The sequence below is a fragment of the Apiospora marii genome, assembly GCF_038362585.1.
Source record: "Apiospora marii strain CBS 49790 chromosome Unknown utg000004l_segment0_segment0, whole genome shotgun sequence".
Lineage (NCBI taxonomy): Eukaryota > Fungi > Ascomycota > Sordariomycetes > Amphisphaeriales > Apiosporaceae > Apiospora > Apiospora marii.
Window position 1 is genome coordinate 814688 of NW_027117375.1, and position 25425 is coordinate 840112.

General features: G+C 54.5%; 8 protein-coding genes across 8 annotated transcripts; 2 read left to right on the forward strand and 6 right to left on the reverse strand.

Moving 5' to 3' along the window:
- Window positions 1-911: 911 nt before the first annotated feature.
- Window positions 912-4098, reverse strand: PG985_006193 (uncharacterized protein; the record flags this gene model as incomplete). Its single annotated transcript, XM_066825962.1, has 4 exons — window positions 912-1120; window positions 1196-3671; window positions 3741-3927; window positions 4019-4098. The coding sequence occupies 4 exons, from the start codon at window positions 4096-4098 to the stop codon at window positions 912-914; spliced, it is 2952 nt and encodes a 983-aa protein (XP_066685569.1).
- Window positions 4099-5736: 1638 nt separating this feature from the next.
- PG985_006194 (uncharacterized protein) lies at window positions 5737-6878 on the reverse strand (the record flags this gene model as incomplete). The annotated part of the gene is made up of 2 exons (XM_066825963.1): window positions 5737-6165; window positions 6261-6878. 2 exons carry the CDS (start codon window positions 6876-6878, stop codon window positions 5737-5739), a joined length of 1047 nt encoding a protein of 348 aa, XP_066685570.1.
- A 1307-nt stretch (window positions 6879-8185) lies between these two features.
- PG985_006195 (uncharacterized protein) lies at window positions 8186-9703 on the reverse strand (the record flags this gene model as incomplete). The annotated part of the gene is made up of 3 exons (XM_066825964.1): window positions 8186-8940; window positions 9005-9394; window positions 9577-9703. The coding sequence occupies 3 exons, from the start codon at window positions 9701-9703 to the stop codon at window positions 8186-8188; spliced, it is 1272 nt and encodes a 423-aa protein (XP_066685571.1).
- Window positions 9704-10337: 634 nt separating this feature from the next.
- Window positions 10338-12797, reverse strand: PG985_006196 (uncharacterized protein; the record flags this gene model as incomplete). The annotated part of the gene is made up of 3 exons (XM_066825965.1): window positions 10338-11549; window positions 11624-12073; window positions 12657-12797. The coding sequence occupies 3 exons, from the start codon at window positions 12795-12797 to the stop codon at window positions 10338-10340; spliced, it is 1803 nt and encodes a 600-aa protein (XP_066685572.1).
- Window positions 12798-13211: 414 nt separating this feature from the next.
- Window positions 13212-14468, reverse strand: PG985_006197 (uncharacterized protein; the record flags this gene model as incomplete). The annotated part of the gene is made up of 2 exons (XM_066825966.1): window positions 13212-13828; window positions 13901-14468. 2 exons carry the CDS (start codon window positions 14466-14468, stop codon window positions 13212-13214), a joined length of 1185 nt encoding a protein of 394 aa, XP_066685573.1.
- A 1412-nt stretch (window positions 14469-15880) lies between these two features.
- On the forward strand, window positions 15881-17086 carry PG985_006198 (uncharacterized protein; the record flags this gene model as incomplete). The annotated part of the gene is made up of 1 exon (XM_066825967.1): window positions 15881-17086. The coding sequence occupies one exon, from the start codon at window positions 15881-15883 to the stop codon at window positions 17084-17086; it is 1206 nt and encodes a 401-aa protein (XP_066685574.1).
- Window positions 17087-17136: 50 nt separating this feature from the next.
- PG985_006199 (uncharacterized protein) lies at window positions 17137-17821 on the reverse strand (the record flags this gene model as incomplete). The annotated part of the gene is made up of 2 exons (XM_066825968.1): window positions 17137-17303; window positions 17362-17821. 2 exons carry the CDS (start codon window positions 17819-17821, stop codon window positions 17137-17139), a joined length of 627 nt encoding a protein of 208 aa, XP_066685575.1.
- Window positions 17822-18337: 516 nt separating this feature from the next.
- On the forward strand, window positions 18338-24709 carry PG985_006200 (separin; the record flags this gene model as incomplete). Its single annotated transcript, XM_066825969.1, has 1 exon — window positions 18338-24709. One exon carries the CDS (start codon window positions 18338-18340, stop codon window positions 24707-24709), a length of 6372 nt encoding a protein of 2123 aa, XP_066685576.1.
- Window positions 24710-25425: the final 716 nt, after the last annotated feature.

Genomic DNA, 25425 nt, shown 5'->3' on the forward strand with positions numbered 1-25425 from the left:
AACGCTCGCTACCACAAACAGCAGAGCGATGTTGCGCCGGCTTCTCATCCAAGCTTGGGCTTGGGCAATGTGTGTGTTGAGGAGATGGCTTGAACTACCTCGCTGTTAACTGGGCTGAGCTGAGTTCATGCGTGGATGGCCAAGTTGGGCAGGGTATGTATGCCCCCTCTGATCGGCTGTCAATCATCCAATCGATACCGATAAATAGAAGAATGAGAGGTAAAGATGCTTCCAAGTTGGTAACTGTGTTTCTGTTTTTGCAGTGGTGTTGCGGTTGGGTAGGTAGGTACTTCGTTTTATAAGCTCCCTCCACGTTGAACTCACCTTCTTTTCACAAGCCCTCCAGCTCCTGGCGACGAGGGAGAGAACGAGTCACAGGTGCTTCCTTCCTACTGAGCAAGACATGACAATTATGTGGCATCTGTATAACCTCTCTTAACTCTAGCTGGATCCCAATTATGGTGCTATCAACTACATGAATACAGGTACCTACATATTGGTATCCAGGGGCATGGAAAGAGCAGCACGCAGCCAGTTGGTATTTGTGTGTGGCGAAACCAGTACAGATATGTGTATATATAGATATTCACGGACCAGACTTCACGTAGGCCATCGTTGCCCGCTGTAATCCAGTTCTTTTCGGCCCAACATCAACATGCCTTTGCGGATGGAGAACTATCCTGTTCTGCTCGACCGCCACTCTATAGTCCTGACAACGCCGCCCAGATGCCACAGTGATCCTGCTTATGCCATCACCCCTCCCCCTGGTCCCCTTTCCCGAGCCAGTCCGCTCGAGGCCCATCGTTTCCAAGTCTAATAAATGCCCTGGGTCCGGTATTGAAAGGTATCATAACTGAATTCGACACATTAGTATATGCATTCGAGGTAAGAAGGGAGGGCAATTAGGACACTCACAGTCGTGTGTAGTAACTACCCAATGACTTTCCGATCAAGTCCGTCTCCACAAAGTTTTCTGCCTCTTCGGCACTGAGGTGTAGCTGGAAGCGTTGCCTCAGCGTGTTGGTGACATGCGCAATGCCTACCGCAAAGCAGGGCATTTTCGAGTCGCGGCCCATCATGCTCACGAGATCGATGATTTTGTCCGCAGAACGACGTAACGCTGCATCCTCATGGTCAGTACAATGAAGGCCCCTTCGCTGGCTGGTCGGCCGTGTTCTTTGTCTCGCAAACTTACCTTGGAACGCTTGCTTGCACAGTTTCTTGAAATCGTCAAAGTCCTCCGAACCAACACCACCCAGCACTTCAACATATTCATGAGTCAACTTGAAAGGGGCTGCTTCGAACCCGACGGATCCCGGAGAGTTGGACAACATGAAACCAAAGTCGATGTGGATGATGTGGCCCTCGTTGTCGACGAGCACGTTGCCGTTGTGCCGATCCTTCAGCTGGATAACGTAGGAGATGACACTGTAGGCGGCCAAGGACCGCTTGAACGCATCGACGGCTGCCTTGTGGGGTTCGCTATCTACAGGCCCAAAGGTCTTCACAAAATGGTCCTTGAGCGTCGCTATGCGCCGTCGTGGGTTCGCCCCGGAATCGATGGTGGCCAAGGTCAAGCTTCGCTTCAGAGAATGCAACGACACACCATTGGTAATAGTCTCGACCAGGCCCGAGGATTCGCCAGTGACTAATATTCGCATAAGTTTAACCCATACCGGAGTCCCCGCTTCGGCCCAGATCTTGTCACAGACCTGGATCAGCTGACAAGCAAATGCCTCTTGTCGAAGATCTGCCCCTGTCTTGACGATGACGCTCACCAGATCCCAGCTCTTCATCCACCCGTAGGGTGACGACTTGCGAATGCGCTCTTTCTTCTGCTGCCAGGCCTCGCCGAAGACCGCGGCGCTAGGGTCATCCCGATCGCCCTTCCGCTGAACCCCTCCCGTCATGGCATCGTTCTCCATCCGCGCCTGGCCCGCGTTTTCTAGCAAGGCTGGCTCCAAGTCAGGCTCGGGTTCGGGTTCGGGGTTCTCGGCGGCAGCAGCAGCAACCGCGTTCGCAGCGCTTGCCCGTGCAATGATCATATCGAAAGTCGGACCCTGGCTGTCTTCCACGTCGAAGTTCTGTTCCTCGAGGCTCTGCATGCTCGCAATGATCTTAGCTCGGATCGCAGCAACCTCGGTACGGGGCCGTTTGCCGCTGGTGGCCTCCAGCTGAGCCAGCATCTGCGACGCGGTCCGCATGTGTGTGGCTAACGCGGAGAAATCCGGCTGATCCGCCGAATTGGTGCGCGGGTTGGTGATTGTCATTCTCCTCAGAGTTCCCGAAATCCCCGGGCTGCTAGATCGCGAGGTAGAAGTAACCGAGGTTCTGGGCGTGGCTGTCATGTCTGACATATTAGAAATAGTGGTAGTGCTGCTAGGCAAACGCACTGGGTGTGCTGGAAGCTTGCCGTTCTTCTTGTTCGCCGAGTCATCATCGAAGGGTTTCAGCATGGGCGAGCTACCAAGGTCACCGGAGGTAGGCTCGAAGACGCTGTCGACGATCGGATTAGTTGCGTCCCCTGCGCGCCCGGTTGCTGACAGCCTGGGGGCCTCGCTCAAATCAAAAAGACGCTTCCGGGTACCCTGCTCGGCCAAGAGCGTGGCGATCAGTCTCTGGTTGTCGGCAGATTCGGGATCAAAGGTGAAATCGTCACGCAGTATCTCCACCATCAACAAGAACGGAACCTTCTCCGCACTGTTCAGCACCGTAGCCTCCGACGGGTTCACCCGCACGATTCGGTGATGACGACTTCTCGAAGGCGAACCGTCGACCAGCGTAGGAGGGCATATCACTGGAATGTCCAATTCGGCGGGCAGATCTCTCGCGATGAGCGCCAACTCCGCGCGCAGGGCGCTGAGACGCGCCTGTTTGGGGACAATGACGAGGCGATTCGAGATGTCTTCGAGCGCGGTTAGGAAAGCTGTCTGGCAGCGGAAGTAGTTCTGGCGTAGAAGTCGAGCCTTTTGTATTGATGTCATCTCCGACTGGTTCAGGAGGGTCTTGACATGGTGAGAATGCCTACGTGAGAGGTTATCACCGGGGCGGGGGAAGACCGCAGACATTGGTGTCGCTGGTTGCGTGATTCGGCCCGGAGTGCGTATGTCGGGCAGCGGAAGAGAGGACGAGCTCAAGCGCGCGTCGAGGAGCTTGCTGTCGATATAGGCCGGTTTGCGCGCGCTCTTGCTATCCGGCACATCTTTCGGTGACGAGCCGGCCGACGACGTGCGTGTCACTGCTGCAGGCGGCGACTTGGGTTCTGTCGGCGATCGAAGGTCGTCGGGGAACGACGAACTCGTGGACCGGTTCCCCTTGTGGTGTCTCGAAGACTTCGATGTGCCGACGGTCACAGTTTGGCTTCTCGTTGGTTTAGGCGTCTGGCTTGTTTCCGAGATGACGTCGCCATCCGGCTGAGCCCTCCTCGCTTGCGCAACAGCTAGGGGGCCGGCCCATTGCGGCAGCAGAGGCACTCCTATGCTCGCTAGCACAAAGCTTGCCAGGACCGTGACGGGGAGGATGTTCTCTTTAATCTTTTCCTGCCTCACCGTGTCCGAGTGGCCGAACACGATATGTTGCACCTTGTTGTACACCCTCCGGCAGGTCCTGAAGGCTTGTGCTTGGGGCGTCGAGGCGAGGTCGTGCAAGTACGTTTGAAACAGCCAAAATGTCTACAAATCGTCTCAGTATTCCCGTTCGTTCGTTTTTCTTGCCGTTAAGACACGGATGGAGTATCAAACCAGTAGAGCGGCAGTGACCGATTCCTCGCACAGGTCCAGCAGGAACTCTTCCAAGGCCATAGACTCATTGTCGACGCTGATTATAAGGTGGCATAGCTGTGGGAGGAAGAACTCGATGTCCTCGTAGGGGAACTGGCGCAGCTTGGAGCACAGGACATAATGGATGCCAACGTGGTCTGCGTAACGTCTAGAAGAGGGCGGAAGACGGGTGGTGAGAATCGGCGAGCCTGGTAGAGAGCAGTTCGGGGGGGTCGGGATTCGCCAAGGGGGCTACTCACGAGAGATAGGAGACGGAGAGGAAGGGGTTCTGGTTGAAGACGTCGCTCTCGAGGAATCGCTGCAGTAGCTTCCACGACATAGCGAATTGTCGTCACCGCGCACGCACAGCCGCTGGGTTAGGAGAATGGGTCAGGGAGCGGGACGAGCGGCCTCATCGGATTTGTGCATTTAACCTGGGATAGAGCTCTGTCATGTCATGGCCCATGGAGAGGCAGAGGCGAGGGCGAAATTGTTCTTTTATGAATCGGGGAAATTGAGGTTGAATTGGCCTCTTCTGGTCCATTAGAGTCGAGGGATTGGTCCAAATGAATCTGTCCACCAACCTGTCCCGGTCCAGGTCCAGCACAGGTCCAGCACAGGGCCAGGGGTGGGCTGTCCGTCCGTCGTGCCCCTTCCCAAGTCTGCCACCTAAGTAACAACTAAGCAAAAGTGCATCCGCCGATGGGCAAATCAATTGCGCTGCTGCTAACGGCTACTCGGCGTTGCGGGTCTTGCTTCATGCGTACCTGCTTGCTGCTGCTGCTACTTGCTGCTGCTGCTGCTGCTGCTACCGCTACCTGATGTACATTACCTAACCGTAGATAGTTAATGAGCGACCGTACCTAGGACTCCTACTCTTCCTTAAGTAATCAATTCAATTCCTCGGCCCTTCCTTGCCCACTTCGAACTCTCCAGCCCGCCAAGCCAACCGATGATTCGACCTAAGCCGTGTCTTGATCAATAATTTACCTGGCAATTGCCGGTGTCTGCACGCGCCATGTAACAAGTCTCGAAAGAATTACGCAGAAAGGTACATAATGTAACGAACGACCTGCCATCCATCAATAGCTTGTTTTCAAGACAGACGTGTACAAAGATTGTGCATACGTCCCCGAGCATGCTTCGACAAAATCGATAGCCAAAATAGCTGAGTGGCGTTTCGGCAGTTTCTTGGTGAGGTACTTACCAACCGACTTGACATTTGCAGGCATGGGCATCATACAATACCAAGTACTCCGTATTCTCTCGCGGTACATATGGATCGCATGCTTACTGCACAGGTGCATGTGGTAGTTCTGATCGACTACCTACATGAAACAGAAACCACAGCACAGCACATTTGGGCGGATTCTGGAAGATATATATCGCCAACGGCATTATCTCGGACTGAGAAGCAAGAATTACATGTGTACCTACTTGCAGTCGTCGTAAACCTTGTTTTCATGGAAAGCAGAGCATTTCAGGTGTTAAATATGAATGTATATGGGTCAGGGTCTCCCCATCTGACCACGATAGAATGGATACGCCGGTGAAACAGCGGGATGTGCTGTTGCGTCAAATGGCCGAAATGGTCCTGTTCTTGGACACGGTACATCATGGCCGCTCGCTGCATCGCCGACAAATCAAAAACACACAAGCAACAGTCAAGGACCAGAGTCATGGGGGTAGTAGTTTGACGACCTTGAGCACGGTCGTTCATATTGGATTCGTAATCAACCAGCCGATAACTCTCTTCAGAGGGCATGCTATGTGGAAGTGCAGAATGCCACAAGTCAATTTTCGAGCAACAATACGCCCTGGGAATCCTCTAACGCCGGGGGTGTATGCTTAACCTATCTGAACGCCACCAGGCGACCCGACCATCGCCTCATAATTCATACCATACGGACCGTAACCTCGTGAAGACGCAAGAAATGACAAGAGTAGAGTAGGGGAGAGGTGGTGCGACCCCCGTCCACTACGATTCCGACTTCTTCTTGCGGCCGCCCCTCCGCTTCTTGGGCTGCGGCTCAACCTCTTCTTCGCTCTCCGTCTCGGCCTTGGCTTTGCCAGCCCGCGACGTGTCCTCCTTCTCGCTGACCTTGGACACAATGTCTCGCAGGAAGTCCCACTCGTTATTCGAGTCTATAGCCTGCTTGAGCATCTGAGCCGAGATTCTCTTCGAGTTTCTCTCCTTGGCGACGTCGGCACTCTTGGTGACGATCTGGACCATGAAGAGCTCCAAGGCTTTGCCGACGGCAATGGGCGTCTGCTGAGCGACCTTTCCAACCTCTTCGTCGGCTTGCATGATGCGCTTGATGCGCGCTGTGGGGAACTTCGTCTTGACGGGGACGGGGTGATCTCCGCCTCCTCCTTCATCTGAGAAGCCTTGCGGGGTGGCATGGCACTGACGGGTTCCGACTCAGCCGGAAACTCGTGCTTGATTGGTGGCCGCGACGCAGGCGAGGGTGACGCAAGATTCGGTGCTGGCGCAGCGGTTACAGATGCAGATGCAGGTGCGGGCGTAGATGCTGGCGCAGGCGCGGGCGCGGGCGCGGGCGCAGGCGGCGGCGGCGGCGGTTGGTACTGGGTCGCGTTGTGGTTTCCTGAGTACGCAGGCGGAAAGTAGGGTTGCTGTGGATGGCTGCTTGGTGCCTGTTGTTGTTGGTGTTGTTGGTGGTGGTACTGCGCCTGGGGTTGGGGCTGCAACTGCAACTGCAACTGCTGCTGAGGAGAGTATGGCTGCGGGGGGTAGAAGGATTGCTGCAGCGCGGCGTAGGACGAGGGCGGTGTTTGTCGTGGCTGCTGATGCTGCTGTGGATGTTGATGTTGGGGGTGTTGGGGGTGTTGATGTAGGCCGTAGTGGTGCGTTTGCTGCTGAGCAGCAGGCGAAGAATGTTGTGGTGGTTGCGGAGGAGGATAGTTCTGCGGAAAGCTTTGGTGGGGCTGCAGAGTCCTTAAGTGTGGCTGCTGCATCGGCGAGCTGGAGATGTAGTCAGGGATGCCGGAATTCGCGTAGGTTGGAAGTGCGACCGGCTCTGGCCCACCCGCGAAAAAAGAAGAGAGGTCAGGACTCCTGGGTGCATAGGAGGCTCCTTCGTTGTCGGCTCCGGTTGACATGCTTCTAGAAGGAAGAGGAAAATCGATTTTGAGTTGCGAATGCCCTCCAAAGAGTGGACGGATTGATTGGACGGATGGATGGCTGAGTAATAACAGACAATTCAGTCGGTCGGTCGATTATGACTGAATGAGGGGCTGGCGCGGGCAGAGGCGAGGCAGAGAGGCAGGCAGGCAGAGAGGCAGGCAGAGCTTGGTGCTTGGTGCTTGGTGCTTGGTGCTTGGTGTGCTTGCACTGCACGGTCACATACACTTTCTGGCTCTCTCGGAGTCGCAATGGGGTCGGGTCGAGCTGGGCTGAGAGTGGGATTTAAATACTGAATGGTCAGGGGTCATAACGAACCTTGAGTCCTTAGCGGAGAGTGCGTGCAGGGGTCCCCCTACTCAGTAACCCAACTCGCTATTTGCTCAGCATAGCCACCTTTTTTCTCTCTCTCTACCTGTTTGCCCATCGTCTTTCTTTTCTTCAACGAGGCTACTGCAGATCCCGTCACCATTGGACGCGCCCCCAGTTCCTGCACACATACAGGTGTCACTACGAGTATTGTCCACCTTCATCTTCATCCTCCTCAACGGTGTCATCCATCTTCTTCTACCATAAAACGATCATGTTTCGTGACAATCCGGATCATGCATCCACCCCGCCCAAAACAGCGTCTACCGTTCATCTGGACCGAACCGCACCACAGGGCGGCCGGCCTACTGATGCGGTACCTTTCACGTTGCAAATGATACCTAGCTGACTGTGACTCGCGCTCACCTGAAGAGGGAAGAAAAAACCACCCCAATAATATGGCAACGCCAAGGACTCGTCGAATGGATCTATTCGCGGTAGGAACTGGAACCACTCGCGGCTGAAGCTAGCACAACCCCATTCATTGCCCGCATATCGTCACTTTCGCCTTGACCGACAATGGAGGTGAGTATACGCCGGCAGATGGCAACGTCAAACACCCTCAAGCGAGAGATGTATCTTTGCCCGTCATTTATGTATGTTTCACCAGTCTTTGGAGTAAGCACTTCTGGCACGGAGGCATCGCCTATCCTATAGGTACCGTTTCGGAGGGGTGTCATGGGTGATGATAATCAATCAGAGCTTTTTATAACGGAGACCTGCCATCGAGGCAGAGCGCGAAGCCGCCTGCATCTGCTCTCGGGTTTCGCCTCTGCCTCGTGGTCGCTGAAGGTTTACTTGATCTAATCTGACATGGCACGGGGATTCGCATTGCCTGCCTAGGCTGCCTGCCAACATTGAACTCTATCTAATATCTACATACACCTCATCCCCCCTCCCCCTCCCTCGTTCTTATTCATACCCTGATGTTCTCTTTAATCTGTTCGACCAAGGCCTTCAGCCCTTTCTGGCGATTTGTTGCCGACGTGCACAGAAACAGAGAGGCTACAGGCCATGCGTGGATTCCTGCCTCCTCTGCGCGGCTGCTCGCTTTGACTCCATGCGTCTCCCAGAAGTTTACCAGGCCTTCAATCTCCGGGGCGAATACTTCCTCGGTACCGTAGGCCACGTAGATGCCTCCCGCAGGGCAGGCTCTTTTCCACCACTGCGCATCTCTGCAGTTACCTGGTGAAATCAGTGGGTCGTCTGGCTCGACCTTGCTGTTTGCGTAGTCGAGCGCAAACTGGTGCAGCGTTTCTTCGTCGAGATAGTCGCTCGACGTGTTTCGGTGCTTGGGGGATATCAACGTGGTCCAGGGCGAGATAAAGGCGGCCATACGTGGTCGTTCCTGGCGCCAGTCACCCGTCTCGTTCAACTGGCTGTTTGCGTCATGTTTCATATTGGCCCGGTGCAGTAACAAACTCAGCATGATGGTCGCACCCGCTGAGTCACCGCTCACACAGACCTTGGCCGGATCCCGTACTATTGACAGGACGTGCTGATACCCCGCAATGGCCTGGTGCAGCTGCGTGGGAAACGAATCATCGGGGACCAAGGTGTATTGCAGCGCGAATATGGCAGGATTCCGATAGCCACTCTGGGCAAGTAACGCCACCCACGTGAGGAGGAACTCGAGATAGAAATAGGGAGACCCCATAGAAAACCCGCCGCCTATATGCATGGACTTTGTGAGCGAGCCAAGTTGGACCTTGGAATGGTGATCGACCCTACTCACCATGGGCGTAATAAACACAGACATCCACTGGCCTGGTCGGATCCTTGATCAACCACACACCCCGGCACCTGTCCTGTATCACCGTCAGCATTCGTGAAAGACTCCCGCTAGTCTCGGGGAAATCGAGGGTGGCCCTTACATCCTCATACTCGTGCCAGTGTATCGGGGACCTAACGATGCCATGGCGAAGCATCCTGAATCTCAAAAACGGCAAGGCGACCTGCCTGGAGAAGAAGACTCGTCCGACCTTGGGAGGGATGTTGGCGAATGCATAGCGCACGCAACGAACCACGAAATCCTCAAATGGGGCGGCTCCCTGCACAAATGGGGACTGCTGGCTGCGACTTGCGAAGTAGCGCTCGTGGATGAAGCTTACGGGCAGCTTGTATACTTGGGACTCATTAGTTACGACTGCTGTTTGTAAAAGCCCCCAAATAGGAATACCATTAATATCTACCCTATTTCTTTACATGTTTTTCTTTTTCTTTTTCTCGTTTTTGTAGTATATCTTCATAGTTGAGTGTATGGAAAACAGGCAGGAGATGAGTAGCAAAAGCATTCCTTGCACTTACCGAGAAAGGGAAGGCATTGCAGCACAACTCCCAGTGTCTCAATAGGTCCGACGTGGATGAGCAGCTGGGGCGCGAGGAACACGCAAAAGATTATACAGTCAAGGTACGAGACGGGGCCCAGGATCATGTTGGCGGCAGTGATGGCGGTGACTCCTCCCCCATGAACAATGTATAGTCGGGCTGTTGTTCTCTCATTGACAGATCTTTTATGATATCAGTTGGAATGTAGGCCGGATGGTCTAGGAATCCAATTGGCAGGTGAGACGGAATTGAGGACCTTGAAGGTTACAGAGCGCTTTAGGCCGTTTAAACCAGACTAATCCGCTAATGACGTCGAAGACATGGGTTGATGGGATGTTTTGTTTTTATGCAGACTACATACTCCGTACCGCCGCCCCAAATTTGGCTTTCGACTGGAAACGATATATGTTTCCCGAGTCGATAAGATTCAAAACAACATGGCAATACCCGAGTTGTTTGACAGACACATCCTCCACGAGAACAAGCATTGATGGTAGACAGGCAAATAGTCATTAGACGGATATAACAATAAACCAACCTATACCTGTGTATTGATCTAAAAATCCCATTCTGGAAGACTCTATAATCTCTACTTGCCGTGGAGCCGATTCTGATTCTCTTATCCGTAACCAATTTCATCAGGAATGAGCGACTGACTCTAAAGCCCTATCCCTCTAAATGAGCAAAACATCAAGTCGTAAACACATCTCCTCTGTCTTCTTCTTCTTCCCGCGCCTGGGTTAGTTGTGGGCCACCTCGAGGATCTCCTGCTCCATCTTCTCGAACGAGCCGACGACGTTGCCGTACTGCTGGAAGATGCCGTCGCGGTAGCCGTCGTCGACCTTCTGGATGGCGCCCTCCTCCTGCCAGCGCTGCGAGATGAGCTCGTCGAAGGTCTCGCGGTCGGTCCGGCGCTCGAGCGCCCACACCGCCTTGTACGCGCCGCCGAGCGCGCACGCGTTGCCGCCGACGTCGAGCTTGTAGACGCCGTCGACGCCGCCCAGCACGTCGCCCAGCACCCGCGCGATGGCCGGGTTGAGCGAGCCGCCGCCCACGAGGTAGATGCGGCGCGGCTGGGCGGGCAGGCTGGACCCCGGCGGGCTGCCCAGCAGGCTGTGTGAGCGCAGGCGCATCGAGAGGGCCTGCGACTCGACAATGACGCGGGCGTCCGTCTCTGTGTCCCACTCCTGCGCCTTCTGCAGGTCGGACCCGTCCTCCGCCTTGGTCGTGTACCGCCAAGTCCCGGCCTTGATGTTGGGCACAATCTCCGGAAGCGGGAAGTACAGTCCCAGCTTGGCCCGGTCGCCCTCGGCCCGCACGTCCAGCGGCGGGGTGGCCAGGACCGACTTGTTGAAGTTGGCCCAGGGGTCTGCGCCGTCGGGCTTGGGAAGTCTGTCGCGCACCTTCTCGCGCGCAAGGCCGCCGTTCTTGTAGCAAAGCATGAACATGTACTGGCCTGGGTTGCAGGGGTGGTTCATGAAGTGGTACGACGGATGAGGCTTGTAGGTATGCGTGATCATGAGGAACGTAGACGACGTGCCCAGCGAGACGATGGCGTCCATTGGCCGGAGCGGCAGGGCCAGAATAGTGGCCGGGTTGTCGCCCGTGAAGGGTACGACCTGGCAGTCGGGACTGAAGCCATACTTGTCGACAAAGTACTGGCTGATGGCGCCCATACTGCCGCCGCCATCCAGGCGCACATCGCCCAGCTTCTTCCGCAGATCCGGAATGCCATCTTTGCCGCCCGCGCAGAGCTCGAGAAGCTCCTCGCTCCACTTGGCATTGCTGATGTCCCACAAATTCATGCCAGTGACGTCACTGATGTCCATAGGAGCGATGGCACCCAGGAACACTGAAGCCAAGAACGACGACACCAGCGAGATGCGGGCAGTCTTTTGGTAGACTTCGGGCCGTCTCCTGCGCATTCTCATGATTTGTGTGCCCGTGAAGCGCTAGAAAGAATATAGTCAGCATCGAGACGCCATGAAAAAAGCGAATGGACCGATGAGGGCTTAGTCTGGCGTACGTGATGTGCTGCACTTCCTGTGACGTCTGCCAGCTTCTGCTTGGAACCCAAGTGCTGGTCGTAGAAGTCGCACTCGGCCTGGGTGCTATGATCCTGCCAATTGGGCCCAAACTCGTAGGCGAATGCGTCCTTCAGCTGCTCCTGCAACGAACCCTTGTCTTTGCTGAGCGCTTTCAACCCGGGGTCTCCGGGAGCGGCCCAGAAGACGCTGCCGTGCTGCTGGCACGAGCCGCTGATGCCCTTGATGTCGGCGACGGGGCACTTCTTCTCCACGAGCCGCGAGAGCACCAGGTCGACGGCCTCGAGCCACATGGCCACGGGCGCAAACACCTCACCCTCCTCCTCGTTGGTCTTCACGCCCTTGGTGATGCCATACTTGGGCCCAAAGTCGGCGTCGAAGTCGACCTTGGCCTCCGAGACGACCTTGAGGTCAGAGGGAGACCACAATGGCTGCAGATCGGGCGGTGAGTTATGAGCGTCATGGGGGCGGATAGGAGGGAGACATGATGGGGGTTTTACTTACCCTTGAGCTGCTGGGTCGAAAGGTCGAACCCTATGTACAAGGGGCCAGAGCTCATCTTGTCTATGTGTGTATGCGTTGGGTTGAAGCCAACTGAAAAAAGCACCGATTGTATGAGTGTTTGAGTATTTAGGTGTACAGATGCGGTCAGGCTTATTGTTATCACTCTATCTGACCCAAGCAAGCAGTTACACACAAGGAAACAGAAAGCACAAGTGAACAGCCAAGAGACGTTTTAAGTAAGGGGATGATTGCCAAAAAGAACCGATACCTCGTGAGCTGAAGGAAAACGAAGGATAAATGCAAACCACGAAAGAAAATGGTGCCACAACCGTCAGAGCGAGGTGGCTCTTCACGATGCGTTCCCGGAGTCTCTTGATGCAAGCTTGACGCGGGGTCCCCACTATGAGATCAGACCGTGGCCACTGTCGAGGCAGGTTTTGGTGGGGGAGGGCCTTTGGCCTTTCGGACCACCAGCCTTCCATCTGCACCTCTGCTGTAGCCTTGCAGTACCTCATTCAGCCTAAATGGCTGCATCGATCGATTGGTCTGGATCCTGGTACGAACGGACCTGGTACTGGGTTCCTTACTTGCTGCCTGCGACCTGTCACCCGTTAATAGGTTGACGGTGAAGCCACCTGTGTTACCGCACATGATCAAGGTATATTCCGAGCAAGTCCTTCGACGAAGGCCACCACAGAGTATTTCAGACTAGGTAGGTATTTACAAATTCTTGCGCATAGCTGGGGTTGGTCAAGCAGTATTCCAGAATCGATTGATTTGATCTATCACTGTAACTAGTAAAAGTCCACGGCGTCTCTTCGCCCGGATGCAAAATGGTGTATCCCTGCCTCTCAACGCCTCCTGATGCTGCAATTCCACCTTCTCGAGGTGGTAGAATACATGGAATACGACTTCTCAGATCCGTCTTGTTTTAGAGCAGGATCTTGTGGTATCATAGCTTTTTGCCCTCTTCCAAAGTGTGGTCAGGTATCCATCACTAACCTAGAACGCCGTATAAACGAAGAAAATAGGGTGAACCAAAGAGGTCATGCACCAATGACCCCTTTACTGGTTCTTGTGCTGGTGTCCGTGTCCGTTGCCATCATCGTGATTGTGCTCCTCCTCGGGCTCCGGGCTGGATTTCGGGCTCACGTCGCCGGGGATAAACTCATCGAATTTGGGGAGAGCCACGGTTTCCTTGGGTACAAAACGGACCCGCACTTTACGGACACCACGAACCTTGCCGCCCACGCGGGTTCTGACCTTCTCCTCGACGTCCCGAACGTGCTCAACGGTCCAGTCGTTGGGTACGGCGATCTCAAGGTCGACGAGGTAGTTTTGTCCGGACTTGGTTCCAGTTACTTCACGAAGTTCCACGACGTGACCCTCGGGCACATCGGCAAGCGCATTACGGGCATGCTTTCCAACAGAGGCTTTGATCTCATCATCTATGCTGCGATCGGCGAGCTCCATCACAGAAGAGACTGTGTTCTCCGCACCTGCCTTGATCACCATGATCGAGATCAGGAGGCCACCGACAGGGTCCAACCAAGCTGCATTCTGTACAAGGTTGGCACCAAGGATGACGGCGAGCGTGACGATGCCGGTAAGACTGTCGACCCGATGGTGGACGGCGTTGGATGCCAGAACCGAGGATTTGCGCTCGCGTGCAACTTTCATAGCTGGGGTCGTCAGTCAGTAGCTGCTTCTGCACGGTGATTCATGCTCGATTAGAGGCGCTGCAGCCAACTTACTTGCGTGGTACAGCCATTCCTTCACTGCCACAGTGCCTGCGGCGAGCCAGGCAGCATGAAGGCTTGGTACGGCGTCGCTGCCATGGCCATGTCCATGACTGTGGCCGTGGCTATGTGCATGCGCCATCATCTCCGACGCGGCCGCCGGGTCGAGGAAGAAGTGACTGTAGAGTGACAAGATGCTGCCCCAGAACATCCACATGCCACCGGCCAGGAGCATGCCAGATACGCCCAGAGAACCCAAGCTCTCGATCTTGCCAAATCCGACAGGGAACTTATCGGTCGGCGGTCGGATGCTCCAGGAGATGGTAGCGAGGGTGAGGATGTCGGATGCCAGGTCGGTAACACTGTGGAAGGCATCGGCGACCATTGCTTTCGAGTTGAACATGTAGCCACCTACGCCCTTGGCCACGGCCATGCCCAGGTTGGAAAAGAGACCAATTCGGGTGATGCGCACGCCGGCGTCATTCTTGTTCTTGGAAGTGAGGTAGACGTTATCGTGGTGATGGTGGTGCCCGTGGCCGTGGCCATGGCCGCTGTGGCCTCGAGTCTGGGTGAGAGCTGCCATGGCTGGAAATGAACGGAGGATGACGCGACGGGTGTGCGTGTGCGACGGTTGCTGCAGCAGGGGATTGGCGGTGGGCGGTTTGGATGGCGACTCAATGGAAGCCGACGAGGTCTGCAGAGCGCGGGAAGAAAGGGACTTGTTATGGCGATGTGTCCTCAAGTGGTCATGATGTAAGGATTGTGTTGTCAAGGAAGGTGAGGGAGCTGGTAGAAAGCCACTCGCATTCGCGCTCCAACAAGCTGTCAGGCGGCGGCTGCAGCTATTACTGCTACTTGGCCCAAGCCTCAGGGCTGCTCGACTCGACATTGCGGAGTCGGCAACCTCAGTCGGCTCAGGGGCAAAGGAGGAGGGCCTGGGACATTAAAAAGAGAGTGCACTGCCGATTTAGCCTTTTTACTTCTCGGGGAGGCGGAGGATAGGTAGGAGGATGTGCAGACTCGTCAACCGGTTCCGTGATCATGCTTGTGCGCGGTGTGTGTAGGTGACGGCCACTCCCTTCTCTGCAGGTATTAAAAGCAAAGGTGTGTATCAAATCTGGAACACGCCGATTTGCGGATCCTTGAACCTGGAAGTCGACGCAACACCGACAAGCTTGAGATGGGAATCAGGCCACGCACTAGGTATCTCGCCTGCCCGGCTTAGCTTGTCGGGATGCTGGCTCGAAGGACCTGTGAGCTCGGCCGATATCGAAGCGGCTCTTCACAACGCGATCCATTTTCCGAGGTAATCGAGGTAATCGGGTCTGCAAACCAGAATAGTAGTACTCAGTGCAACTGACGATTGCGCAACCGGACAATCGTACATGCATCGTACCTGGCACCCTTATACTGGATCAGGACTAACTCCGGCTCAGAAGGTCATTCGGAGCTCTGCGCACCTCGATCCTGCTTGGCGGTTCATTTACAATACGCATCATCTAACCTAATGGTATACTTACCATAGAACTAACCCCAGTCACCAGTTATTCAGTTACCAGCTGTTGCACTTGGGTACCTAGGTGCTAGGTTTTGTGCTCTATTGCTTATTTTCAGGGCAATACTACCGTAAACACCTGCAATCCTTTGTCAACTTGCTGTTTGCTGTCAGAGCCCTACCTGCTACCGGTCTTATCCCTGAAAGCCAGTGCTGGGCTGGGAGGCAGCGGGGCTACTAGCTTTGAAGCTCTTGGCTCCCAGCGCCCCCAGTGTACCACAGCAGGACCGTCCAAACATAAGTAAGAGGCAAATCCTAGATGGCGCTAGGAAGTAATAAGTCTTACTTACCTCTGAAGTAGTGACGACTTACATTTTATGCCATGTCATCAAATTCGACTTGCACCATATCTGCACTATATCAAGTATATCCGGCTGTGTCTCTTTGCTAGAAGTAGCCCCAAGACTGGAAAGAACTAATCATTTGACCTCACAAGTCCAATGCTGCGCAAACCATACATGAGGATCCCGTATACGGACGTGCTAGCCGCACCGACGATTACGCCCTCGAGTGCAAACACGCTCTCAGGTGCAGTAGCAGCACTGCAGGAGTTCCTTACGGCGCCATCACCAAAGGGGATACCGGCTTCAACGTTGGTGCTCACTGGGGCTGGCCTGTCCGTTGCCAGCGGACTTGCCGATTATCGAGGGACGAACGGGACATATCGGGTGAACAAGAGCTACCGTCCCATTTACTATTCTGAGTTCCTGCAGAATCACGAAGCTAGAAAACGGTACTGGGCTCGAAGTTTTCTGGGATGGACATCATTACACAAGGCCAGACCCAACTCGGGGCATTTCGCTATCAAGCAGCTTGGAGATCTGGGACTGGTCCACAGTGTCATTACTCAGAATGTGGACTCGTTCCATCCCAAAGCCCATCCCTCCCTGCCCACTATAGAGCTACATGGCTATCTAAGATCGTTGGTCTGTGTATCATGCCACGAGGAACTGCCACGCGATGCATTCCAGGAAGATTTGGCAAGACTCAACCCAGCCTGGACTGAATTCTTGCAGGAGATCACCGCATCAGGGGCATTGGACACTGAAAACCCAGAGGAGCGCCGCCGCCGGGGAATGAGAACGAACCCCGACGGTGATGTGTATTTACCCGATGCCCCATACACCACGTTCAGATACCCAGCCTGCCCCCGATGCCTGGCCCATCCGCCGCCTTCGCCAGAGGGCGGCCGCGCCACCGTCGAGGTAGATAGTGATGGTGCGTGGAGGGCACCCAGCACCGCCGGCATTTTGAAACCAGCCGTAACAATGTTCGGTGAGAATATTCGACCCCCGACAAAGATCGAGGCGGAGAAGACGCTCGAGGAAGCCACCAAGCTCCTCGTCCTCGGAACATCACTGGCGACTTATTCAGCTTGGAGGCTCGCCAAGCACGCCAAGGACAGGGGAATCCCAATTGCCATCGCCAACCTAGGAGGAGTGAGGGGCGAAGATGCGTTTTTCAAAGACCTCGAACCCAACCATGATGGGACTCGAGGCGCAAGGGTGGAGATGTCGACGGATGCGTTGCTGCCCGCCCTGGTTAAACAACTGCAGGCATCCACGAGCATACACCATGCGGTGGAGCATCACAGCCACAAGGCGGAAGAGCATGGCGCTTCCGTATTCAAAGACATGATGTCGTGATACTTCTGTAACTATATTCATGTACATAGATAGAGGGGTATGCGTGTGCACTAGAAGAAGCCAGAGTAACTCGTGGGCTTTTTGCCCGTTTTCACGATGGCGGTATCTGGTGGCGCTATAGTGTCGCTTTTAGATGTTGACTTGGAGCTTGACTGCTGGGGTTTCTCGTTCTTCTTCAAGTTCCGTGCGACTTCGTCCTTTTCGAGCTCTTTCAGAACTGCAGGTCTGTCAGCGACTATAGCGCAACTGGCTTGGACAATGTGAGTGCAACAAACCTTCCTCCCATTCTTTTTCGCGCTCGGCATCGCCAGTTCCCAATGCCTTTTCCACGTCAACGTCTTCTCCCTTTTGTAGCTTCTCTATTACTTCTCGTAGAACACCGATGCGGGTTTCGGCTCGTCTCGTGAATGTGTTGAAGTCTCTTCTCAGCGCAATCATCTGGATCGACATGGACCCGATGAATAGGAACATGATGATGAAGAAGGTGGCCGGGTTCCATTCTTTCGATCTGGGTTTCTTCGGTACACCCCAGTCCACTGTCGGCTCCTTGCGACGGCGGAAAGGTTTCGGGACCAGCGACTTCCAAAAGGACGGCTGGGCGATCGTCGGGGCAGAGGAGCCGATATTGTGCACGAAGCGATGATGTACCGGACGTATCGCTCGGAGTGGTGAGCCTCCCACGCCCATCGAGCCCTTCAAGAGGCGCGAGCCAGCCCGGTTAATTGCTCCCTCCATGGAGCCTTGGACTTTGAAATCTGGTCTGAGGAGACTTGCCGGCAAATATTTCAGAGGCGCAATGTATGACCCGAGGGGCCGTCTAGAGCATGAGGTGGAGTTACGTCTTTGGGCGGTACTTGCAATTGAGATTGATAAATCTTTAAATGCGCACGCTATAAGGTTGACAGTCTAAACCCAATCTGCCATGCAGCATTGACAGTGGATCCACCCGCGGCCGGCGGTTGCTGTGCCTACGCGGCCTATCTCGATTGGGTAAGCTGGCCCACATTGACGCCTTCCCCGATGCAGATCCATCGTTGATTTGTTGTATCGTGAATCGTTTTGCTGTTTGTATGTAGACCGTTCTTCTGTACACACTCACCTACCTAGACTAATATTCGAATTGCTAATAGAAGCTTTGCTTGCGCTCGTGTCTGAATTTCCTTTCCGACCGACTGGACATCCCGACACTCACATTTTAGCACATGACGACATGATTAGGAGTCTAGTCCTACAAATCTCATCAAACCTTACATGGCTTCCTTAACTACCCAAGCCGACGCCATCCGAAGCGCCATCACGTCTGTTCAGACCTGCACGCCGACCATATCTGCGACACTCAAGGAACTGCTTCAAGGGACGGATCCGGAGGTTGCTGAACCCAAAGCCGCAAAGGGCAGGACAAGAGCAGCCCCGCCCAGCAAGAGCAAGCCCGCAGCTGCTGCAAAGAAAACATGTCGCGCAACGAAGCAGGACGACGAGAGGAATAATGACGCCCTTCCGCCGAAGGAAAAGGCGCTCCTCGCCACACAAGTCATCAATGCGACCCTCAAAGCATTGGGAGATGCCGCCAAGAGCTCCCCCGCATCCGTCGCGAACACGCGAACAGCTGCCCCTGTGCAGGCGACCAAGGCCGAGCCTCGAAAGGGCCTGCGACGCTCCAGCTCCATGCCAATGACACCACTACAGCCTCGAACACTCAACCGCGTCTCGACATCACCAACCGCCGCGAAATCATGCCGGCCGCAGACTGCCGTACCAGCAGCCTCCAGCGGGTGTCTAGCGATGGTCGAGTGCACCAGGGCAGCGTTCGCAACATTGCGGACTCTTTCCACCTCCGGAAACATCACGTTGCCTGAACTTCAGATCGAATCCGGCATGTCATCGTTCGTAAACAGACTGATAGCTCTTAGTCTTTTCGAGTACGCGGTGAAGGAACTCCGATTGCTCAAGCGACGACTAGAGGCTGTTATCTCCAAGGGCAACAGCAAGAAGGCGAAGGCGCCGGTAGCGGCCGAGGCGACGACAGCTGCGAAGACTCTTTCAGATTTGTTCGACTATCCGGCGTTCGACGCGAGCGCCCCTGTGGCCCAGCTGGTTGTCACATCTCAGCTTCAAGCCCTACGTGTATTATACGGCCTGAAGAAGTCTTCATACTTGGACTCGGCACTGCCTTTTCTTCGGCCTACACATCAGTCCTCGCCATTGATTTTGCTGATACCCAGCCCAAACGACACACCACAAAACCGCCTCAAAAGCGCCAGGCAGCTCGAGAGTCTGGCTCAGAGCCTGCTGTCACTTACACCAAGCGTCTCAGCTAACGATGACGGCGTAGCGCTTGAGCCACGACTCAGCCCTTCTCCCGAAACGTCGCTGGAGGTTCAATCAATTGCTTTAAAGGCCAGGTTGCATTCGTGGGGCTTATCTGGTCACAAGGGGGATCTCGACAAGGAGCTCTTATCTCCATTGTCACGATGCCTAGCTGCATTCAACAGAAGGAGCCAAGGCGAAGCCTCTTCGAAGTGCGCTGCCGCCAATTCAGCATTCGAGCAGGTCTGGCAGATGTTTGAGGCAATGGGGTTGCGGACTTCAGAGTCATCAAGGTCATTGATGGCAGCAATTTACCAGTCGCTTGGAACCCTGTCCCGTGAAGCCGGCAACATCAAGGATGCCATCAAATGGATTGTCAAGTTGCGAAACTTGACAAATACTAAAGACGACTCAGCCGCCAGATGTCATGCTGTGACTGCTCAGCTGCTTGCGTTGTCCCTGAAGCAGACCTCCGAGGCGGATGAGAGCATGATTACAGAGGTTGTGGATGGGTTACAGGGCTCGTTGAGTGGCAGCACATCAGACCTGGACGACCTTTTGACTAGCATATGTCAAGTACGGAAGGCTGCTGTGGGCATTGTACTTGGTGCGGGACGGTCGAGCGCGAAACCGAACCCGACACGATCATCACTCGAAACATTACTCCTTCAGCTCCCTCAATTTACCTTGAGGTGGCTAGGCAAACCACCTGCCTCCGGGGGGCCAACAAAGGACTTCCTCCGGTTCGAACAACGACGGCAACTCCTTTCTAAATATATTCACCACGTGCTGGACTCGGTCTTGATGCTGGTAAAGGCACTCCTGGAAGAAGACAATATGGCTTGGGATCTTATGGATTCCATATTCCAAGAGTGCCTGGCACTTCTAGAGAACATGGGCGACTTGTCCGTTCTCGGGGGCAATCCATCTGCTTCATACCACGTCAAAATATCGCATTTTTACTACCAACAACACATTCTATTGCGAAAGAAAGCATCCAACCCAAAGGACGCCTTGCGCGCATTGCGACGTTCCATCGATGCTGTGAAGCAACAGCCCGAATTAGAACAGACCAAGGCTCAGCTCCTAGCGAAGCAGGAGCGTCTTGCTGAGCTCTGCAGGTCGTCAGGGAGAAAAGACGACGCAGCCGACGCTCTCCGATCTATCAGGGATTCCATCGTTCGTGAAGATATTGTGACACAGATTACATCGGCGTTGGCTTCAAGCCCACCTATGGCGGCCTGGCAGATGAACGGAAAGACGCAGTCGTTATCCAGGACAGTGTGCACTCTAGCAAAGGTCGACCCCAAGCCTTGCGACTGGACATGGCTTTTAACCGGAAGCGACAAGACAACGGCCCTTGAACATGATTTTTACTTCATATATTCGACTGACGCCAAATTGCGCAAATATCTCGAATTTGGAGAGCCACTGGTTGAGAATTTGTTGCAGTCATATCCTTCTGGTGCTTTTCCGATCAGGAGGCTGCGAACGCTGATCCAGCTCCTTACGGTCCACATCGAATCCCATGACTCCATACAGACCTGGGTTGAGGAGGCCAAGACCCTGTCGAAGAGTCTGCAAATCGGAAAGCTCGGTGAAGATACTGGGCTGGCTCGCTATATTCCACATGTGAAGTCTTTAATCACGTGTCTTGCGGCGTTGTTTGAGCCTGAGGTTGACTGGAAACCTGTGCAAGAAGCTGTCGGTTTCTGGAGCCCAATACTGACAAACATTAAATCATCGGAGGACCTCTACAGCCATGTCGATAACCCAGCCCAGCTGCTCACGATCCTCCAGTCGCTTTCTGATTTCGCAAGAATGAGAGGCATGGACTCACTCCTTGAGTCCATTCTGGAGTTGTTATCTACAGTATCCAAGCTTCAATCACAGAATGACCCTGCGTGCCTGGTCGCCCAAAACACCGCTTTGTGCCTACAGTATCTTACTGTAGGGCACTCTACGAAAGCTGAGACTGTTCTGGGCATGAGCCAAGTATGGCTCTCAAGCCCAGATATACCTCATGAGACCGCTGCAAATTTCCACCTCTGCTCAGCTGAGTACCAAATGGCAACAGGAAACTACGAAAAAGCAGAAAGGCATTTGGCTGATGCCCATGCGTCAGGAGTTGCCTCCATGTCTGAAAAGTCTCCCCGCAGCAGCAGGGCTACAAGAAAATTATCCATTGCATATGCATCTTTCCTGCAAGCCATGCTCGTTTTGGAGCGTGGCAACCCTGACGAGGCACTTCGCTATGCGAAGAACGCCGTTCGTATCTTATACCACGACTGGGCAAAGCTCGAAACAATGAAGGGCTCAGCTGGGATTCAGGGTGACGAGCCATCGCAGGTTGAGGCGTCTGAAGATGACAGCAGCTTCAACTCCTCGGTCTCAAGTGCGTCGGACGCCGTGCGCGCTCGAACCGGGCCTGAGTTCTGGGCTATGGTGTATCCTTTATTCCGCTTTGTGCTGCGCCTGTCTTCGGTCTACGCCCATATTGGAATGTTCCAGGAGACAATGTACTATGGTGAACAGGCCTTGAAGATTGCAAGAAGTACTAACTCCGCCAACTATATCATGCAGTCCCAGGCTTGGCTAGCGGCAATCCATATGAAGGCCGGAGCGACTGAGAAAGCCCTCGAGTTGGCATCAGAGATCAAGACTTCACTGGTTAAGCTGGAGCCTAACTACTCAACAGTCAAATTAGCCTGCCAGCTGAGCCAAATCTACCGTGATATGGCGGACTACGCTGCGGAATCAGAGTTACTTGATCAAGCCGAGGCGATGATTGCCAGACTGGACAAGCAAGAAGCGAGCGGAGGAGTAGACTTGGATAAGCAGATGGCCAAGCTCACTATTAAAGACAAAGCACCTCCCAAGGCGACACGGTTACCAAGATCGAGGGTCACCAAGCCAGTCAGCAAGGCCGCAACAAAGAGAAAGACTGCCGCCACCGCCGCCAAGGTTTTGACTGAGTTGAAACCAATGCCTGTTATAGAGGACAAACAACTCGTCTTCATGCGTGCCTCCATTCTTCAGCAACGGTCAGCTGCACTGCTCCGCGAAAGAGAATGGAAAGCGGCAGTTGAGGCCTTGCAGACCGCCGGCGGATTACCTCGTTTGTCTGCCGACATCACCCAAGACTCCCTCTTCATGGCTGTTGCGCTCATCGGCCAGAGTCTAGAGTTGATGGGGAAAGACTCGGTCTTCTCTGCCGTCTTAGACTCGACGCTGTCATTTCCGACCGTGGCGGGCTCTGCCAGGGACAAAGCATCAGCTGAGAAGACCCCATCGAAGAAGAGCTCCCCACCACGTAAAGGGCGTGCACCCCAGCAGGAAGGGCCTCCATTCCTCGAAACTCTACGACAGGCCCGCGATCATCTTCTTGACGCCCATTCCGCTGCGGTCATGAATGGGGACGGAGTACTTGTACAACGTGTGGCGACCTTGCTTCAGAACACCTTCATCCTCTTATCCACGACGAACCACTCGAAGGTCTCTGGATCGAGTCATCCTGCCTACGCGACATGCTCCGTCGAAATGGCGCGCAACCTGGTTTGGCGCCGTGAGCGAAAGACCTTGCAACTTGACTCCAACAAAGGGGCTAAATTGGAGTGGCCCATGCCGGTGGAGGCGTTGGAGTCCAGGCGCTCCAGCCTGTCTCTGACGGTCGACATGAATCGCTTCCAAAGGGAGTACATTGACATCATCCCCAGCTCATGGAACGTCGTCTCTGTGTCCCTGAGTGACAACAAACACGACCTGTGCATCACGAAGTTGCAAGCCGGCCACAGCCCTTTCGCTATCCGATTGCCCCTGGAACGAGCCATGTCTAGGGATGCCGACACTGAAGTCTTCAACTTTGAGCAAGGCCGAGCTGAGCTCCTCGACATCATCGGCATTGCTAACCGCACTTGCCATGACGCCAGGGACATGAGCGCTAAGGGTGCCAAATCTGCTTGGTGGACCGAGCGCGAGTCTCTTGACGAGCGAATGAAGGACATGCTGGAGAACATTGAGCACACCTGGCTTGGTGGCTTTAAAGGCGTCTTCTCGCAACACCACCGCCGGTCCGAGCTGCTTGCAAAGTTTCAAAAGAGCTTCCAGAACATACTTGACAACAACCTGCCATCCAGAAGGCAGGTTCGTGGCAGACGCACAAAGGCAGCTTCGGCACCCAAGGTTTCCCTTGACCCCCGAATCCTAGATCTTTTCATCGGGTTAGGCGATGCCACCATGCCAGACTGCGATTTCGACGAGCCCCTGACAGATCTCCTGTACTTTGTGGTGGACATTCTTCAATTTCACGGCGAACGTAATGCCTATGATGAAATCGATTTCGACAGGGTGGCAATCGAAATTACCGATGCCTTACGTTCGTATCATACCGCAGCCAAGAGCAGCAAGGACAGCCAAGAGCAAAGCCATACAATCTTGGTTCTCGACAAGTCTCTTCACATTGTTCCCTGGGAGTCACTGCCCTGCATGCAAGGCGTAGCTGTGTCCCGGGTGCCTTCACTGGCCTGCCTCCGCCGTTCCATTCTCGAACAGCGTGCCTCTCAGGAGTCTGAAGTCTCGTCCTCTGAGGGCACAGAGCAGTCAACAGAGCAGCTCCATGAAGGCCACCACATCTCACGCAAGTCGGGCACTTACATCTTAAACCCGGGCGCCGACCTCAAGAACACGCAGTCAGTCTTCGGCCGGCCGCTGTCCGGTCTCCCACTTAGCTGGTCGGCGATTGAGGCACGCGCCCCAACCGAGTCCGAGTTCGAGTCCGCCTTGACCAAGTCGGACCTGCTGCTCTACTTCGGCCACGGCTCGGGCGCGCAGTACATCCGCGGCCGCACGATCCGTAAGATGGAGAAGTGCCGCGCCGTGGCGCTGCTCATGGGCTGCTCGTCGGCATCGCTTACTGCGCCGGGCGACTTCGAGCCCCACGGCCCGGTCTGGAACTACATGCTCGCCGGCAGCCCCGCGGTTGTGGGTACGCTGTGGGATGTGACGGATCGTGACATCGATCGGTACGCGGGCCGGCTTTTCGAGGAGTGGGGGCTATTCTCCCGCGGTACGTTCTTGGAGGAGGAGGGCAACAAGAAGAGCAGGAGTGCCGGGAGCCAGAAGGGCAAGAAGAAGGGCAAGGCGGCGGTGGCAGCAGCATCTTCGTCGTCGTCGGATCGAGGAGATGACGAGGGTGCGCGCAACGGGCCAACGAGTCTCGTGGAGGCGGTCGCTAAGGCGAGGGATGCCTGCAAGTTCCGGTACCTGACTGCCGCGGCGGTCTGTGTCTACGGCATCCCGGTCTATGTTGGCAAATGAGTGGAAGGGTGCGTGTGTTGTTTTTGGTATCGAAGACAGGGGGTTGGGTTGCTATAAGATGATAGAGTTATGTGAGCATTGCGAGGGCGTTTTAGTGTTTGGTTTAGGGAATTAGAACTTGTTCTTGTCGGATTTCCGGTGCATAGCTTGATACCCCTTTCGCTTCAGTCTTTCGTTGCAGGAGAGAAAGGTTTCAAAATAGAAGAGAGTTCACGTTCTACATGATTTGATGGTGTTTACTCGGTTTGCGTTGAAGATGTGGTAACGTACCGTTGGGCACTACAAGGCCAGTCCAATTGTTTCCTGGCCTTCGATCAAGTGCAAAATCGATAGGCTGTCATGGCACTGGAAACTCGCTGGTCTTCTTGCGAGAAGAAAACAAGACTCAGCCCCTGGGGGTTCATGTGAAAGCAATAGCATCTATAAAATATAGATACTAGCCCAAAAAGAAATTATATGAATCCGTCGGATGTGTTAGCCGGGACTTGATTCAGCTTGCTCTTCCCTGATTCAAATTCACTTGGCCAGCCATTTTGTGTGGGCCGATTATCATTTCGTTCAGGGCGGGTTTCCACGATGGCCAAGTATGCACGATATGTGACTTGACATATGACGATGACTGAAATGCCCGGTAATTGCCAAATCCAGGCAGGCATTGGCTATTTCGGTTTGCAGATTACTTCTTCCACGATTCTCTCAGCGGAATCCCGAGGCAT